Here is a 20,110-nt window from a genome sequence, read left to right on the forward strand (position 1 = left end):
AATCACGTCCTCCTGGTCTCGCTCCATTAATTCTGCTATGATGACCCGTTCGGTTTTGTTGCTAGCAATCCTTCCACGAACTTCCAGTAGTTCTTCCAGTGTCTGCTTGGAATCCGGGTGTAAAGGAGAGTAGAAGGGAAAATCCCACTGCTACCAACCAATTGTGACGGTATCGGTATGATATCCCCGTCAAGCATTCCCTCCTCTCCATACAAGAACATCACAGGATCCCCCACACATGAGTCAAGACTGGATGCTGGAACCAAGACTGAGTTTAATGTTATAACACACACAGCTTATATGTCATTTCCAAAACTGTTACAATGACAAATCTCCGCCCCCCTCACACTGGGGCTTCCATACAGACGAGTAGGCAGACACGACGGAGCCGAGTCTGAAAACACATTTTCTTTAGATAATGACATCAGTGGAGTTGAGTACTAGTTGTACTAAATACATCAACTAGACAACTCGACCCCGCATATAGAGAGATAATTACCACAATGAAGCAATCAGAATAATTAACACAAGCCACATAAACACAGATTTCCTTCACACAACACAATAGATCAATTAACCTTTAGAAATAGTGAGGGGACATTAGCACGTCAATAACCGGATGGTAATCACAATGGCAAGCAGGGAGAGCATTAGACTGAAGCATATAGGCAAATGTATCACACATACTGTCGCACAAGCACTCTTATAAGGTGTTTGCTACAGGTGAAAAGAGCTGCAGGAGTGATCATCTTGTTCTTAGCTAGGAGGACCCTTACAAATATCTGTTAGCAGAACTGTTTTGAACAGCATGGGATAGCAGAAGATCAATACACTCACTTAAAGGGGTTGTAAAGGTAAATGTTTTTTCACCTTAATGCATCCTATGCATTAAGGTGAAAAAACATCTGACGGTACCGCCCCCCCCGAACCCCTGTTTTACTTACCTCACCCCCCCAAAACCCATGCGCGTCCTTGTGATCTTCTTCGGTTCCCAGCCTGGCCATTGATTGGCTAGGCTGGATGGATTGATAGCAGCGCAGCCATTGGCTGGCGCTGCTGTCAATCACATCCGATGACGCAGCGCGCCGGGGGCGGGGCCGAGTGATACAGTCGGTGGCTATGCCCGCCGCTGTATCACAGGAGCGCGCCCGCAAAAGCTTTCCACCATGCAAGCTCGCTCGCATGAAGGTGGAAAGCTTTTGCGAGGAGGAGCCGAGACAGCCACCGAGGGACCCCAGAAGACAGGGTTAGTGGACACTCTGTGCAAAACGAGCTGCACAGTGGAGGGAAGTATAATATGTTTGTTATTTAAAAAAAAAAATCTGCCTTTAGTGTTGCTTTAACAGCACAGAAGTAAAGAACTGGGAAACCTTGCAAATCAAATTATTCTAGAGCTCTTCTCTAAAGATCTTAGTAAATACAACACAGTCATGTGCATTATTTCAAATTTACTGAATAAAACAAAAAGGAATCTATAGTCTCAAGCATAATCAATAGGTCCATGGTTTTGCAGTAGAGAAAAGTGTCCTGAAAAACATAGGGGGTTATTTACGAAAGGCAAATCCACTTTGCACTGCAAGTGCACTTGGAAATGTACTGAAAGTGCACATGGAGGTGCAGTCGTTGTAAATCTCAGGCCTCGTACACACGACCGAGTTTCTCGGCAAAAACCAGCAAGAAACTTGCTGGGATTTTATTTTTGCCGAGGAAACCGGTCGTGTGTACATTTTTCGATGAGGAAACTGTAGAGGATCCCGTCAAGCCAAAAAGAGAGCATGTCTTTTTTTTCCTCGACGGGAATGGAGAAACTTGCCTTGTCGAGTTCCGACAGCCTAACAAGGAACTCGACGAGGAAAACAATGTGTTTCACCCGTCGAGTTCCTCGGTCGTGTGTACGAGGCTTTAGAGGTAGATCTGAAATGAGGGGAAGCTCTGCTGATTTTATCATCCAATCATGTGCAAGCTAAAATGCTGTTTTTTATTTTCCTTGCATTTCCCCCTCGGATCTACAGCGACTGCACTTCCAAGTGCACTTTCAGTGCAATTTCAAGTGCTCTTTGCACTTGTTGTTTGCACTTGCAGTGCAAAGTGGATTTGTCTTTAGTAAAAAAAAAAAAACTATAGACTACAAATCTGAATCCAGTTAGGTTCTTTACAGGTGGCTCAAGTGAATATATTAAAGCGGTGTTCCACCTGCAAATTTTTTTCTTTAACCACTTAAGACCCGGACCTTTAGGCAGCTAAAGGACTCGGACAGGTTTTGCGATTCGGCACTGCGTCGCTTTAACAGACAATTGCGCGGTTGTGCGACGTGGCTCCCAAACAAAATTGGCGTCTTTTTTTCCCCACAAATAGAGCTTTCTTTTGGTGGTATTTGATCACCTCTGCAGTTTTTATTTTTTGCGCTATAAACAAAAATAGAGCGGCAATTTTGAAAAAAATGCAATATTTTTTACTTTTTGCTATAATAAATATCCCCAAAAAATATATAAAATTATTTTTTTTTCCTCAGTTTAGGACGATACGTGTTCTTCTACCTATTTTTGGTAAAAAAAATCGCAATAAGCGTTTATCGGTTGGTTTGCGCAAAATATATAGCGTTTATAAATTGGGGATAGTTTTATTGCATTTGTGGTAATTATTTTTTTTTTACTAGTAATGGCGGCGATCAGCGATTTTTTTCGTAACTGCGACATTATGGCGGACACTTCGGACAATTTTGACACATTTTTGGGACCATTGTAATTTTTACAGCAAAAAATGCATTTAAAATGCATTGTTTACTGTGAAAATGACAGTTGCAGTTTGGGAGTTAACCACAAGGGGGCGCTGAATGGGTTATGTGTGACCTCATGTGTGTTTACAACTGTAGGGGGGTGTGGCTGTAGGTGTGACATCATCGATTGTGAATCCCTATAAAAGGGATCACACGATAGATGCCGCCGCCACAGTGAAGAACGGGGAAGCTGTGTTTACATACAGCTCTCCCCGTTCTTCAGCTCCGGGGACCGATCGCGGGACTTCAGCGGAGATCGGGTCCACGGGTCCCACGGTCCTGGTCACGGAGCTGCGGACCCGGTCGTGGGCGCGCGCCCGCGACCCACGGCTGGGTACTAGCACAGGACGTACCTGTACATGCATGTGCCCAGCCGTGCCATTCTGCCGACGTAAATGTGCGGTCCTTAAGTAGTTAAAAGTCAGCAGCTACAAACACTGTTTATACTATTTATACAAACTGATGCTTTATTACATGCATTACATTCTTTTTTTACATCTCTATTTTAGACTTTACCTAAAATCCTGGATAAGATTGCTCCTCCATTCTCAATGGCCCACAGCAGCTTTTTAGTGGAAAAGGCGCGAGAGTCTACAGCCCGTGTTGTGGTATGGCGAGAGATGGGTGTTTTAAGAAGCTACACAATGGAGAGTACCTACTGTGGATTCAATCAAGGGCCTTACAAGGTACAGAGCACGTCTTGCATGTCCAGAAACATTATAAACACAACACTTCAGCCTCCGGGCCCTTAACATTACTCAAAATAATACAGAAGTGTGAATTAGAGTTGATGAAAACCGCATTACATCAAAGAGGTGCAGATTAGTATGGTTTTATTTTGGGAAACTATAATTAAAGTGGATGTAAACCTGAATTTTTTTTTCCATGTCACAATGTAGAGTATAAGATTTCCTATCATCTGTGCCCAGTCTTGCCACACAGAGTTCATCCAGCTCTGAGCAATCCTCTTGTGTTGTTTAGTGAAATAAAACAGACTTACAGAGAAAAACCTTAGTCCGTTCCGCCCCCTTGCTGTGAGTGACAGGTTATTTACATATCTCATGCACTAACCTGGAAACAGGCATTATTTTTTAATTCCCACCCCCACTCCTTTTCTAAAGTCATGTGGTTACTTTTTTGGATCTTGACTGGATGTTAGTGATCATAGCAGAATTTAGTGTAAGGAATACATAGGAATGTGACTCGTTAGTGTTACAAGGTCTCAGGTGTGAATGGGGAGCAGGTGTGTTAAATTTGGTGTTATCGCTTGTAACGGAATGGCCCGTGACACCCAGAGACCTTTGAATGAGACCTTTGAATGATGTGGGGTACTCCTGTGCCAGCGTCACTAATGACTATTGGGTCTAGGGTCATTCTATGCCCCTTTTGGCATAGGATGGCTGAGAAATGATAATTCATGTATTGCAGGAGATCTGGACATATTACAGGTGATTTAATACTGACCCACAACAGGTCAATAGACTAAGATATTCCATTGTCCATTGTGTGATGCGAATACTATTTTGTGTCTATCGTACTAATTAAGTCTGTAAAGGTCAGATGTCTTTTAGGTGTTAATTGAGGCTGTCTCCTAAAAAAAACATTCCATTGTGTGATGCTAATGACACTGTATGGTGTGAAAAGCCTATTGATGATCAGGTGTGAATAGCTTATTGTCGGAGACAGAATGTCTGACATAGGAATGTGTATTATGCAGGTGAATTGCTTATTGTCGGAGTCAGGGGGATAATTAACGCATCTGAATGTCATTATCTAAAACAAGGTTGCTCTACATAAAGATGGCCTAGACTTTAAGAAGATTACCAAGACCCTGAAACTGAGCTGCAGCACAGTGGCCAAGACCATACAGCGTTTTAACAAGTTCCACTCACAACAGGCCTTGTCATGGTCGACCAAAGAAGTTGAGTGTATGTGCTCAGCGTCATATAAAGAAGTTGTCTTTGGGAAATAGATGTATGAGTACTGCCAGCATTGCTACAAAGGTTGCAGGGGTGGGGGGTTAGCCTGTCAGTGCTCAGACCATACGTCGCACACTGCATCAAATTGGTCTGCATGGCTGTCATCCCAGAAGGAAGCCTCTTCTAAATAAGATGCACAAGAAAGCCCGCAAACAGTTTGCTGAAGACAAGCAGACTAAGGACATTACTGAAACCATGTCCTGTGGTCTGATGAGACCAAGATAAACTTAATTGTTTCAGATGGTGTCAAGCGCGTGTGGCGGCAACCAGGTGAGAAGTACAATGAGAAGTGTGTCTTGTCTACAGTCAGGGCTGGTGCAAGGATTTTTGACACCCTAGGGGAAACCAAATTTTGAATGCCCCCCCCCCCCCCCCCCCCCCCCCGGGTCCACCCAGACCCCTTTGTCCCTGCCCATGTATACCCCACCTTTTTAATGAAGCGCCCAAATGCAGCCCACCACCGCACATTAAATGTAGCCTCACTAGCACCCATCAATGAATGTTTGCTTGCTTCCATTCATTCGGGAGTTGGAATACAGACACAGTCCTCCGCTGTGCCTCAGACAATATGTGCGAACGGAGTGGCCACTGCCTGCTGATGCTGAGACTCAGTTGCTTTCTGCAGAGAGAAGAGAGTAGGAACAGCAGTGGCTGGGCGCCCTAGGTGGCTGCCTAGTTTTCCTAGCGGTAGCACCGGCCCTACCTACAGTCAAGCATGGAAGTGGGAGTGTCATGGTCTGGGGCTGCATGAGTCCTGCCGGCACTCGGAAGCTACAGTTCATTGAGGGAACCATGAATGCCAACATGTACTGTGATATGCTGAAACAGAGCATGAATGAATGAAAAACGTATATAGCGCGGCACATGCGAACTGAATCGCCTCTGGGCGCTTGTTGTTCCTGTCTCTTGACATCAAAAGAGCAGAGTTTTAATCTGTCTTCTGAAGGTCAGGTGGTTTTCCTCCAACCGAATGCTGGTTGGTAAAGCGTTCCATAGTCTAGGACCTTGAAAAGCAAACCTTCTTTTTTTTTTTTTTTCTCCTTTGGACTTGTATTTGGTTTTAGGTACCTTGACCAGATCCCCCTCCCTTCGGAGACTGGGACGCAGGGCAGTATTCCAACATGATAACGACCCCAAACACACCACCAAGACGACCACTGTCTTGCTAAAGAAGCTGAGGGTAAAGGTGATGGACTGGCCAAGCATGTCTCCAGACCTAAACCCTATTGAGCATCTGTGGGACATCCCAAAAGGGGGAGGAGCGCAGCTCCGTGATATTGTTATGGAGGAGTGGAAGAGGACTCAAGTGGAAACCTGTGAAGCTCTGGTGAACTCCATGCCCAAGAGGGTTAAGGCAGTGCTGGAAAATAATGGTGGCCACATAAAATATTGACACTTTGGACCCAATTTGGACATTTTCACTTAGGGGTGTACTCACTTTTGTTGCCAGCAGTTTAGACATGAATGTGTTGAGTTATTTTGAGGGGACAGAAAATGTACACTGTTATACAAGCTGTACACTCACTACTTTACATTATAGCAAAGTGTAATTTCTTCAGTGTTTTCACATGAAAAGATATAATAAAATATTTACAGAAATGTGAGGGGTGTACTCACTTTTGTGAGGTATTGTATATTCACTAATAGGTTATAAAGTAAAGAAATGATCACGCAGATTACTCTAGACTGGCACACGCTCTGAAGAGTCGATTTGCATGCTTACAAGTTAGAACAGAGCAGGTTTTTAAACATTTGCTCATCTCTAATAAGAACATTTTGTAAAATAAAAGTCTCTCAGTGAATTTGAAGCATACATAATACTGACATCTGCTGCAGAAGCAGCATACCTAATATTTTTTTTCTCATTCACTGTAAAATATTATGATGCGACACAATAAGATCTACTCCCAGGGTATTGATTTTTTTTTTTAGATTTGTTCTCTTATTTGATGTGAGATACTTTTAACAGTGGAATAAAGAGGTATGCCTTTGTAAATGTCACTTATTGTTGATAGTGACCGAAGTCTTTGACAAGTTTGACGGCGACAAAAATATATTCAAAACATATTTTGTTAGCTATCCATAAAAGCAAACATGGTAGAATGTAAGTCAGTGGGACACCGTCAATATGAATACACAGGCAGGGGTTTTATCATTTGTATCATTTACAATATAATGTACTTACATCAAAGTGATGTGCTGGTATGAGCTGATGTTCATAATATTGTATTTCTAAGATAGGGAGATATGTCACATTTAAGACTGATCTGACTTCACGCTGGGTCAGTCTACGGTAGTACTAAATGGTTTGGAAAGTATTCTTCTTTTCTTGGTGAATTAAAGATGTATAGAACTAGATATAATATAATGGTGAATTATATCTAGAGAGAGAGATAATGAGAGAGAATGGGAGAGAGAGAGAAAATGAGAGAGAATGGGAGAGAGAGAGAGAGAGAAAATGAGAGAGAACGAGGGAGAGACAGAGAAAGAGAGGGAGAGAACGAGAGAGAGAGCGGGAACGAAAGAGAAAGAATGAGAGAGAAAGAAAGAGAGAAAGAAAGAGAGAGAGAGAAAGAAAGAGAGAAAGAGAGAACGAGAATGAAGCCTCGTACACACGACCGAGGAACTCGACGGGCGAAACACATCTTTTTCTTTGTCGAGTTCCTTGTTAGGCTGTCGAGGAACTCGACAAGGCAAGTTTCTCCATTCCCATCGAGGAAAAAGTAGACATGCTCTCTTTTTGGCTCGACGGGATCCTCAACAGTTTCCTCTTCGAAAAATGTACACACTAAAAAAATCCCAGCAAGTGTGCACGAGGCCTGAGAGAGTATGAGCTGATGTTCATAATATTGTATTTCTAAGATAGGGGGATGTGTCAAATTTAAGACTGATCTGACTTCACGCTGGTTCAGACTACGGTAGTAGTGTTTGTCATGGAAAGTATTCTTTTTTTCTTTGTGAATTAGATGTATAGAACTAGATATAATATAGTGTGAATTATATCTAGAGAGAGAATGAGAGAGAGAAAGAGAACGAGAAAGAGAGAATGAATGAGCAAGAGAGAGAGAGAGAATGAGATAACAAGAGAGAGAGAGAACGAGAGAGAGAGAGAATGGGAGAGGGTTGCGAGAGAATGAGAGAGAGTGAACGAGAGAGAGAGAGAATGAGAGATAGAAAAAGAGAGAAATGGCAGAGAGAATAAGAGAGAGAGAGAATGAGAGAGAGAATGTGTGTGAGAGAGAGCAAGAGAGAAAGAGAGAGAGAACGAGAGAGGGAGAGAGAACAAGAGAGAGAAAGAGAACTAGAAAGAAAGAAAGAGAGAGAAGGATAAAGAGAGAGAGAGAGAAAGAGAAAACATGAGAGAGAACAAGAGAGAGAAAGAATGAGAGAACAAGAGAGAGAGAGAACGAGAGAGTATGACAGAGAGAGAGAGAGAGAAAGAGAGCGTGCAAGAGAGAGAATGAGAGAATGAGATAGAGAGAAAACGAGAGAGGACGAGAAAGAGAGAGAAAACAAGAGAGAACAAGGAAGAGAGAAAAAGGGAGGGAGAGAACGAGAGAGAGAGACGAGAGAGAGAGAGAACAAGAAAGAGAAAGAAAGAGAGAGAGAATGAGAGAAAGACAGAGAATGAGAAAGAAAGAGAGAACAAGAGAGAGAGCATAAGTGTCAGAGAAGCTAGTAGACGAGACTGTGTGACTGCACAGAGGAGACCAAAAACGCATGTAAGTGGAAATATAATAATTTATTAAGATAAGTGAACAACACAAAACCAGTGACCCAAAAATAACTATAGACAATATGTACAAAAATGGGAGATACCAGAATCGTAGTAAAAGCCAGGCCTAGATCATACACAAGGGGATATCAGCAGGTGGGTAAGGATGGAAAACCAACAGGAACAGGGAGGGGACGGAAGGAAAAGCTGCAGAGTAGGGATCCAAAGTAATCAGGTAACAGGAGGACAGGTACAGGATGGGCTCGGGATAGGGATCGGGTCGGGTCGGATCTGGTCAGGTAAGATGCAGGCTCAAAGTCAGGATAGCAGGCTCAAGGTCAGAGAGATAGATACCAAGGCGAGGTGTGCTTGTACTCGCCGGGTATAAATAGGGATGTCAATGATTGGCTTCAAGTCACACCTGAGCGCAGAAAGAGCAGTACACTCCACACTGCCAGGATCAACGCGGATGGAGACCAGTACTGCGTCCCGAAGAGGATATAACACCAGCAGGGAGAAGTTCTCCTGACAGTTCCAAACTGCCAGGAGACACCTGCTGGTGGACCACAGTACTTCAAGCCAAATAATTTATAAATATTACCAGCGGATGGAACTTTCCTGACAATAAGAGAGAGAGAACAAGAGAGAGAGATGAGAGAGATAGAGAGAGCGAGCATGAGAGAGAGAGAGAGAGAGAGAGAGAGAGAGAGAGAGAGAACGAACAAACTCAAGTCAGCCTTTTAAGGCTTTTGGACCCAAAAGACTATGAGATAAAGGTACGTTTATTTTAGTTGGGAATTTTAAAGACGTATGGCTTTTCCAGGATTTTACCCTAGATCAAGAGAACATTGATACACAGGAAATGTACAGAGAAAACATTTGTAAAGCAAAATCAAAACAGTGTCATATAAATAACTAATGCCAGGTATCTGATGTGAAATTCCCTCTAGCCACTCCATGTGGTCAAAGGCAAAATAATTCACAACATGCAACAAAGATCATAAAGAAAACATTATGACTTTTTTTGGACATAAGTAAGATGTGTGTATCCTTTTTTTTTATATATTACGATAGGTATCAACAGAACCATAAAAGTAAAATATATATCTTAACCATTCCATAACATAACGTCAATGAAACCTATACCAATCAGCCATACATTACCACTGACAGGTACAGTGAATAACATTGATTATCTCGCTACGATGGAAAAGTGGGTGGGATATATTGGGCTGCAGGTGAACATGTTGTCCTTGAATTTGATGTGTTAAAAGCAGAAAAAATGGACAAGCGTAAGGATTTCACCAACTTTGTGAAAGGCCAAATAGATGACTGGGTCAGAACATCTCCAAAGCTGCAACTCTTGTGGGATGTTCCCAGTCTACAGTGGTCAGGACCTACAAAAAGTGATCCAAGGAAGCAAAGCCGGTGATCTGACGATATGGTTCCGGCTATCGAGATGGTTCCTGTAAGGACTGCACACACGCAATCCTTGCCGACGGAAATCTCCGAACCTCGGCCGGCATCCAGGGCGACGTGGAATTTGAGGAAAGTGGCCAGTCGGCCTCACGTCCTCGCTTCGCTCGGACGGCTCGCTCCGCTCGATCGGCCTCCTGGCTCTTATTTTAACATCCTCCAATCCACGGGGATGTTAAGGAATGAGCCTCGATGCCGGCCGAGGTTCGGAGATTTCCGTCGGCAAGGATTGCGCCTGCGCAGTCCTTGAAGGATCTTTCTCGATAGGGGAACCTAAACGACAAGTCACCGGCAAACTGGCAACAGGGTCATGGACGGCCAAGGATCAATGATGCATATGGGAGGGAAGGCTGGCTCATGTAGTCCCATCCAATAGAAGAGCTACTGTAGCTCAGATTTCTGAAAATGTTAAAGCTGGTTCCAATAGAAAACAGTGCATCATAGCTTGTTGCGGCTCTGTAGGTCAAGGATCCTCAAACTACAGCCCTCCCGCTGTTGTAGAACTACACATCCCATGAGGCATTGTAACACACAGACATTCACAGACATGACTAGGCATGATGGGAATTGTAGTTCCTGAACAACTGGAGGGCCATAGTTTGAAGACCCACGCTGTAGGTCCTGGTGCTCATGCTGACCAATGTCACTTTTGGGTGGAACTCCGCTTTAAGTGGTAGTACTCCAAAGTATCTCCAACATCCAGTCTCCATACATGCACAAATCACTTGTCTTGCCATAAATTGAATTATATAAATAATGTAAAAAGAACTAAACTCCAAGTGATAAGTGAATGGTAACTCTGTATAAATAGAAGAAATAAATAATAATAGGAGTGCTCACAAGCTCAATTACTAAAAAGTGCAATAGTAAATGCCGTAAGCAATAAAGTGCAAAAAAGTCCCATAAATGAATACTGACAAGATGCCAAATGGGAATAATAAAGTGATGAAGTGCAACAAGTCCTATAAATCAATAAACAAGCTGCCAGATGGGAATGCTGATGTTGCTGAATTTCCACTCAATCAGATAAAGATAATTGACAGAAGGATAATCGTGTCCCTCACTGGGCTCACAGGACTCTTACCTCCAGGCCAGTAATAAAGGGCATCAAATAGAATCCTTACTGGCAGTCCTCTATGGATGATCTCAGCCAATCCTCCCTTGAAGCTGCTGGAGCGTCTCCTCGGCCAATCCAAAACGGTAATCAGACCTGGGTGGAGAGGAAGAGAACAAAAGAAGGGGGCTCCAATAGTGAAGTACGGTAAGACTCAGGGGTATTTATTAAAGAAAAACCTGCGCTTACATCAAACAGAATAAAAACGTGCAGTGGTGTAAATAAACGAGCGGCGTCCTCAGCCCCAGCTTACTTCACTCCAGGTGTACGTCCGTCCAATCCCTACGCGTTACGACACAGGGTCATGTGTCTTCGTCTTACCATGTTTGCGTGATACGTTGCGCAGAATCCCATTTATTATTGATTTCTGTATTTGTGTGTTGTATACACTATTAGGTTTTGCTGCACTGTATTTATTTTGTTTTGGTTATTTCACATTGAGGGTTCTATATTAGCGCAAAAGCACTCGCCACTTTATTCACTCATAAATTGAATTATACATCCTAGGAGTATTACAAAAAGGCCTCCATAGTGTAATACAATATAAAAAAACAGCAATCACAAACAACAAAAAAACGCGCTAATATCCCCCCCGCCCTCCAGTCCCCGGCAGCAGCTGGCGTGCGAAAACACAATAGAAAATAAACAAAAGGAAAAAGCCGCGCCACAAAAGTCAATTGAATCACACTCAATAAAGATGTGATGGATCCGTGGCTGATCAGGTGACACACATATGTTCACAGATATTATGATACAGTCTTTGTAATGGTCGATCCTACGTTCCACACCACCCAGTGACACATATGCATATGGTGACCCTCCACCAGAAAATGGAAAGCCGCTTACCAGAAGGCAAGCGGTTTGAGGCAGGTGGCTATAGCCCAGCCCAGGCCTTTAATCCTCAGATTTTCACCAGGAAGTTCTCCGTCCCCTGAGCGTGATGTCTCAGCACCACCATGGAAATATAAATGAAAAAAGACAGGCGCACATAGCGTGACTCTGTAGCGTACACTTTTATTTAAAAAAAGGTAAAATAATACTCACAAACGAGCGTGTTAAAAACAGCATAAAAGGTAAATTGCCGGCCGGCATACAGGAGCGTGATCCTTCCCAGACGCGTTTCGTCGCTATTGGACGTTGTCAACCCCCATTGACAACGTCCAATAGCGACGAAACGCGTCTGGGAAGGATCACGCAGTGACGTCACCACGACAAGGAGTAGGGCTCCTGTATGCCGGCCGGCAATTTACCTTTTATGCTGTTTTTAACACGCTCGTTTGTGAGTATTATTTTACCTTTTTTAAAATAAAAGTGTACGCTACAGAGTCACGCTATGTGCGCCTGTCTTTTTTCATTTATATTTCCATGGTGGTGCTGAGACATCACGCTCAGGGGACGGAGAACTTCCTGGTGAAAATCTGAGGATTAAAGGCCTGGGCTGGGCTATAGCCACCTGCCTCAAACCGCTTGCCTTCTGGTAAGCGGCTTTCCATTTTCTGGTGGAGGGTCACCATATGCATATGTGTCACTGGGTGGTGTGGAACGTAGGATCGACCATTACAAAGACTGTATCATAATATCTGTGAACATATGTGTGTCACCTGATCAGCCACGGATCCATCACATCTTTATTGAGTGTGATTCAATTGACTTTTGTGGCGCGGCTTTTTCCTTTTGTTTATTTAAATACAATATAATCCACTTTATTGTAAATGTAGTCACTCTTACATAAGTACGTGGAAGTGTGCATTGGATGACCAACAAAATGGCTGCCCTTCTGGCGTGATGAGTATGACGTCACACATCACAGAGAAGTTGGATCATCTTTGTATATGAACTCTATAGTGTTTATAAGGCCAGTATGGTACAAATCAAAAAGTGTCTGTTCTGTATCTTTAGTTAATCCAGTGTTTATAGGAACTCGGAAGGTACGTTGTTCCAAACATCTAGGAGAAATAACTAAATTTTTTCTGTGGATTTAGGCCCCTTTCACACGGGGATGGATCCGCTTTCCACGGTCCGCCAGCTCAGCGGGAGATCTCTCCGCTGAGCCGGCCAACTCCAAGTCCCTCTCTGCTCTCTGAGTGGGGAGGGGCTTGTGCAGCGCCACTGTCTCCTATGGAGAGATCTGATGAAAATGGACAGCATGTCCGTTTTCATCAGATCTCACCCGTTCCGATCTGCCATGGGCGGATGGCGACATATCGCCATACGTCTGATTTTAGCGGATCAGATCGGGTCGGATGTCAGCGGACATGTCACCGCTAACATCCGACGCTCCATAGAGAAGAATGGAACGGAAGTTCAGGTCCGCCAACAAAACTGACAGGCGGACCTGAACGGTCTGCACGTGTGAAAGGGGTGTTAGGCTCAGGCCCCGTACACACGACCGAGTTTCTCGGCAGAATTCAGACAGAAACTCGGTCGGAGCTGGATTCTGGCGAGAAACTCGGTCGTGTGTACACTTTTCAGCGAGGAACCCGTCGAGGAACTCGTCGGGCCGAAAAGAGAACATGTTCTCTATTTTCTCATTAGTCAATGGGAAAAGTCGGCCCGCCGAGTTCCTCGGCGGCTTCCACACTGAACTCGACGAGGAAGTCGATGTGTTTGGCACGTCGAGTTCCTCGGTCGTGTGTACGGGGCCTCAGTTGCTTTTGTCTCTTCATGTAATCACAGACCGAGTCAATGATGTTGAGATCAGGGTTCTGTAGGGACCAAACCATCACTTCCAGGATTTTTGTGATGAAAAAAAACGAAATTTTTTAAAAACGTCATTTAAAATGACCGTGTGTGGGGAAAACGTTGTTTTATGTCTTCTGAAAAATGACCAAAAAAAAATTCGAACATGCTTAAATTTTTTATGTCGTTTTTCAAAACGTTGTTTTTTGTGTCATAAAAAATTGCGGCATTATTCTTTTTGCTGAAGATATTTTTTATGACTTTGGCTGTATGTTTTGGGTCATTGCCCTGCTGCAGAATGAACTTGGGACCAAGCATTCTCCTTCCTGTAGATATTGCATGATGGATAAAACTCTGCCTGTGCATTTTAGCATTAAAGAGACCATTAACTCCAACAAAATGCCCAAATGCATGGGCAAAAATGTAGCCCCAAACTTGCAAGGAACCTCCACCATGCTTCACTGTTCCCTACAGACACTCATCCTTGTACTGCTCTCTTCAGAGGGAAATCAAAAATGGCATTCACAATATTGTCTTTTTTTAAGCGCTTCAGCACCGGAAGGTTTTACCCCATTAATGATCAGGCAATGTTTTTCTATTTAGCAGTGCGCTATTTTTTTTATACTACTAATGGTGCTGATCAGAGAATTATAATGGGACTGCGATAGTGTGGTGGGCAATCTAAAACTAACTGACTCTGGGGGGAACTGACTAACTGCCACTGACATCACCAGTGACACTAAGACAGTGATCAGTGCTAAGGGTCAGTTCACACCACAGTGCGTTCAGTGTAGTCCAGTGCGTTTTTTTTTCTGCATCAAAAACGTATGGAAAGTAGGTTATATGGTTTTCAATAGGGTTGTCCCGATACCGATACTAGTATCGGTATCGGGACCGATTCCAAGTATTTGCGGGAGCCGCCGCCGCTACGCCGCATCCCCGCTGCCGCCGCCGCTTGGTTAATACGGGCGGGGAACATTACAGCTTTCATTTGAATAGCTGTGGTGTTTCCCGCCGCGTATAGACACTCCCCCTTGCTCGGATGAACTGTCCAATCCCAAGCAAGGGGGAGTGTCTATACGCAGCGCGGCGCGAAACACTACAGCTATTCAAATGAAAGCTGTAATGTTCCCCGCCCGTATTAACCAAGCAGCGGCGCGGCAGCATGTAGGTAAGGGGGACATGGCTGCATATATGGGGAGGACATGGCTTCATATGGGGGGACATGGCTGCATATGGGGGGGACATAGCTGCATATGGGGGGGACATGGCTGCATATGGGGGGACATGGCTGGATATGGGGGGACATGGCTGGATATGGGGGGGACATGGCTGGATATGGGGGGGACATGGCTGCATATGGGGGGACATGGCTGGATATGGGGGACATGGCTGGATATGGGGGGGACATGGCTGGATATGGGGGGGACATGACTGCATATGGGGGGACATGGCTGCATATGGGGGGACATGGCTGCATATGGGAGGACATGGCTGGATATGGGGGGACATGGCTGGATATGGGGGGACATGGCTGGATATTGGGGGGACATGGCTGGATATGGGGGGACATGGCTGCATATGGGGGGACATGGCTGCATATGGGGGGGACATGGCTGCATATATGGGGGGGACATGGCTGCATCTGTGGGGGGACATGGCTGCATTTGGGGACACATTTAAAAAAAAAGTATCGGTATTCGGTATCGGCGAGTACTTGAAAAAAAGTATCGGTACTTGTACTCGGTCCTAAAAAAGTGGTATCGGGACAACCCTCGTTTTCAATGGCATAGTTCACACCAGTGCTTGCAGTTCCAGTGTATTCCAGTACCAGGAATGCGCGCACCCTAAACCTGAAAAGCAAACAGCAACAAATGGCTACACCACTTTGCATGGCGGCGGTCCACAAGTGGTTAAAGCCTAACTCTTTTGCTCAGAAAAAAACATTCCCCTCTGGGTGATCTATCTACATTGCAAGGATTATAACAACCTTTGTTGCAGATTACTACCTTTTGTTATTCCAAAGAAATCCATGTTTGTTCCTCTGTGCTGAGTGGGTCTAATAGGAGTGGTTTCATAATTATCTATCAGGTGTGCACCTGCATAGCACTAATGAGGAAATCTGCTGGGCCTGCATCCCTTTGTGCTCCTATTGTGAGTATCTCACCAAAAATTAAACTTTTGTTGCAAGGGATGCCTAAAATCTTCATTGTATCTTAGGCAGACTTCTGGGAAAATTGGTGAGCCAATCACACAAGCAGGAAATTATGTTTCTGGGGGGTGGTCAGTACACACTCTGTGTACAGAATGCCTCAAGGTAGCCATATTGCATTGTATTTACAGAAAATTACAGCAGCTGCAGATTGAAAAGGACATTTTTAATAACATTCAATTACAATATGACTTGTGTCGCAATTGTATACCCTATATTATTTTTCCTTTATTTGCAATTTTTTGCCCTCACAAAAGTGGAGTTACCCTTTAACCACTTGCTTACTGAGCACATAACACCTTCCTGCCCAGGCAAAATTTTTTCTTTCAGCACTGTCACGCTTTGAATGACAATTGCGCGGTCGTGCGACGTGGCTCCCAAACAAAATTGACGTCCTTTATTCCCACAAATAGAGCTTTCTTTTGGTGGTATTTGATCATCTCTGTGGTTTTTATTTTTTGCGCTATAAACAAAAATAAAGCGACAATTTTGAAAAAAACACAATGGCCCAGATTCTCGTAGATGGGCGTAAAACTGCGGCGGCGTAACGTATGTTATTTACGCTACGCCGCCGCAAGTTTTACAGGCAAGTGCTTTATTCACAAAGCACTTGCTTGTAAAGTTGCGGAGGCGTAGCGTAAATCACCCGGCGCAAGCCCGCCTAATTCAAATTAGGCGGGTAGGGGGCGTATAGCATTTAAATTAGGCACGGTCCTGCGCCGAAGGTAATGCGCAGGCGCCGTCCCTAAAATTTCCCGATGTGCATTGCGCTAAATGATGTCGCAAGGACGTCATTGGTTTTGACGTGAAAGTAAATGGCGTCCACGGACGACTTACGCAAACGACGTAAATTTCGACGCGGGAACAACGGCCATGCTTAAAATTGGTTGCCCCTCATATAGCAGGGGCAACTTTACGCGTCGCAAATCTAACGTAAACGTCGTAACTTCACTGCATCGACCGCGCGTACGTTCGGGAATTCGCGTATTTTTATAATTTGCATACTCGACGGGGAAAACGACGGAGACGACACCTAGCGGCAAAAAAAAAAAATTGCATTTAAGATCCGACAGCGTAAGAGCCTTACGCCTGTCGGATCTAATGGATATCTATGCGTAACTGATTCTAAGAATCAGTCGCATAGATACGACGGCCCAGATTAGGACTTACGACTGCGTACATTGCGTTGCGCCATCGTAAGCCCTTTGAGAATCTGGGCCAATATTTTTTTACTTTTTGCTGTAATAAATATCCAATTAAAAAAAAAAAACTAAAAAACATTTTTTTTCTTAGTTTAGTCCGATACATTTTTGGGACCATTCACGTTAATAAAGAGAACAGTGCTATAAATATGCAATGATTACTGTATAAATGTGACTGGCAGGAAAGGGGTTAACACTAAGGCCCCATACACACGAGAGGATTTATCCGCGAATACGGTCCAGCGGAACGTTTCCGCGGATAAATCCTCTCGAGGATTTCAGCAGATTTCTCTGCGATGGAGTGTACTCACCATCGCATTGAAATCCGCGCCGAAATCCTCTGGCGATGACGTGTCGCGCCGTCGCCACGATTACGACGCGGCGAAGTGCGCGACGCTGTCATATAAGGAATTCCACGCATGTGTCGAATCATTACGACGCATGCGGGGGATCCCTTCGGACGGATGGATCCGGTGAGTCTATACAGACCAGCGGATCCATCCGTTGGGATGGATTCCAGCAGATAGATTTGTTTAGCATGTCAGCGAATATTCGATCTGCTGGAATCCATCCCAGGGGAGAAATATCCGCGGATAAAGATCCGCTGGCGTGTACACACCGATGGTTGTCCCTATGTACAAGGGACACACCATTGGTCTCCTCTCCCTAACATAACGTGGATCTCTGTTTACACACAGAGATCTATGTCCCTGGCTCTGTGACTGCCGATCGCACGCGCATTGGCACCTGAGTCAAACGACGGGAACGTGCGCACGCACCGCTGGCGGCGCATGCACCCCCCAGCGGCTGGAGGCCAGAGGCCGTATATTAACGGCCTCCCAGCATTTTAGAGCTGTAAATAGTCGACGGCCGGATGGGAAGTGGTTAAGCTGAATTTGCTACATCTGTATAAAAATGTATTTTAAAAATAGTATCTGATAATATTGCACTAAACCTTCGCCTCTGGCAACAACCGTTGAATAATTAGAACACAAATATCAATAGTAGTTAAACGTGTTGTTTTATTTGTAAGAGCAAATTTACAAACTATGACCTTTTAACAGTACTTGACTTTTTATAAGGATCACTTAAAGGATAATGCATTATTTATGACAAGAAATAACTACACATAAGAACAGTTAAAATACTTTCTTTAATGTTGCATCTGTGGTTCATCTGAACTGGATTTATTTAATGCCAGCAATCCCATGAAGGGCATTGGAGTAATAAAGCAAATTCTAGATCTCCCTTGGAACACACACAATTGGATTTACAATAACTTTAATGGACACCCAAGTCAATATTCAGCAATGCTTCATGATTTCAGTTTGCTACTTTTCTTTTATGTTTAGTTTATTCTTGTGGTGGGATAGAAGAAAACTCTTCAGATATGTGCTTCAGAGATGTTTTCATTTATCCACAGTAAAAATAAAGTTTTACATGAAATCATTATGGATTGAATCAATACAAGCGCGAGTAAAGATTTTGCTTTCCCAAAGTCTTCTAGAAGTTTCTGATTTTTGCTATGAAATATGCTTAAAATGGAGTTTCATGGAACTGACAAACTTTTCTACTACAGTAAAGGTGATATGAACCTGTCTTCTCAGATCCTTCTCTTCTTTAACTGACTCCAACCCATCTCTAGATAGAACAGAGCATTAGGAGTCAGGCTGCACATGCTCAGTTTGGTGTGTATTGCTAGAGAGTTTTTTTTTTTTTTTATCTTGGGAGGGTACATGTGATCAGCACAGGGCCAATCACTACTGTCCAGACAGAGGGCCAGGAGAGAAAGAAAACTCCTCCTACAAGCTTAACCACTTAAGGACCGGACCAATATGCTGCTAAATGACCCAAGGGGTTTTTACAATTCGGCACTGCGTCGCTTTAACAGACAATTGCGCAGTCGTGCGACGTGGCTCCCAAACAAAATTTGCGTCCTTTTTTCCACAAATAGAGCTTTCTTTTGGTGGTATTTTATCACCTCTGCGGTTTTTATTTTTTGCGCTATAAACAAAAATAGAGCGTCAATTTTGAAAAAAATGCAATATTTTATACTTTTTTCTATAATAAATATCCCCCAAAAACATATATAAAAATTGTTTTTTTTCCTCAGTTTAGGCCGATACGTATTCTTCTACCTATTTTTGGTAAAAAAATTGCAATAAGCGTTTATCGATTGGTTTGCGCAAAATTTATAGCGTTTACAAAATAGGGGATAGTTTTATTTTATTTTTATTTTTTTTGCTACTAATGGCGGCGATCAGCAATTTTTTTCGTGACTGTGACATTATGGCGGACACTTCGGACAATTTTGACACATTTTTGGGACCATTGTCATTTTCACAGCAAAAAATGCATTTAAATTGCATTGTTTATTGTTAAAATGACAGTTGCAGTTTGGGAGTTAACCACAGGGGGCGCTGAAGGAGTTAGGGTTCACCTAGTGTGTGTTTACAACTGTAGGGGTGTGTGGCTGTAGGTCTGACGTCATCGATCGAGTCTCCCTATAAAAGGGATCACTCGATCGATGCAGCGCCACAGTGAAGCACGGGGAAGCCGTGTTTACACACGGCTCTCCTCGCTCTTCAGCTCCGGGGAGCGATCGCGACGGAGCAGCTATAAACGAATAGCCGCGCCGTCGTCCCGCATCGCTCCCGAAGCCACGGGAACCGCCGCATGTACGGGGGGGGGGTCCCGATCAGACCCCCGACCCACGTCTAGGCAGGGACGTACAGGTACGCCAATGTGCCTGTCCGTGCCATTCTGCCGACGTAAATGTACATGCGGCGGTCCGGAAGTGGTTAAACAGAAACTGATCCAAGTCACAAGACTGTTATATACTACTGATGAGAAACGGTATTTAGCAGTTTATATTTACTAAAATAATCGCATTTCCATGTTTTGTGTACTGTGGGAGACAAGATATAGTAAATGCAGGCTCCTGGGTTTAGTAACAC

At 43.9% G+C, this 20,110-nt stretch overlaps 1 protein-coding gene across 1 annotated transcript in view; it reads left to right on the forward strand.

Annotated features, from left to right (window-relative positions):
* AGBL1 (AGBL carboxypeptidase 1) overlaps positions 1-20,110 on the forward strand; it is an 863,343-nt gene that overhangs the window by 511,141 nt on the left and 332,092 nt on the right. Inside the window, exon 21 of the mRNA XM_040341533.1 lies at positions 3,286-3,462. Within this exon, the coding sequence (XP_040197467.1) occupies positions 3,286-3,462 (177 nt within the window). The remainder of the gene's footprint in view (positions 1-3,285; positions 3,463-20,110) is intronic.

This window comes from Rana temporaria, chromosome 3 (genome assembly GCF_905171775.1).
Source record: "Rana temporaria chromosome 3, aRanTem1.1, whole genome shotgun sequence".
Classification (NCBI taxonomy): Eukaryota; Metazoa; Chordata; class Amphibia; order Anura; family Ranidae; genus Rana; species Rana temporaria.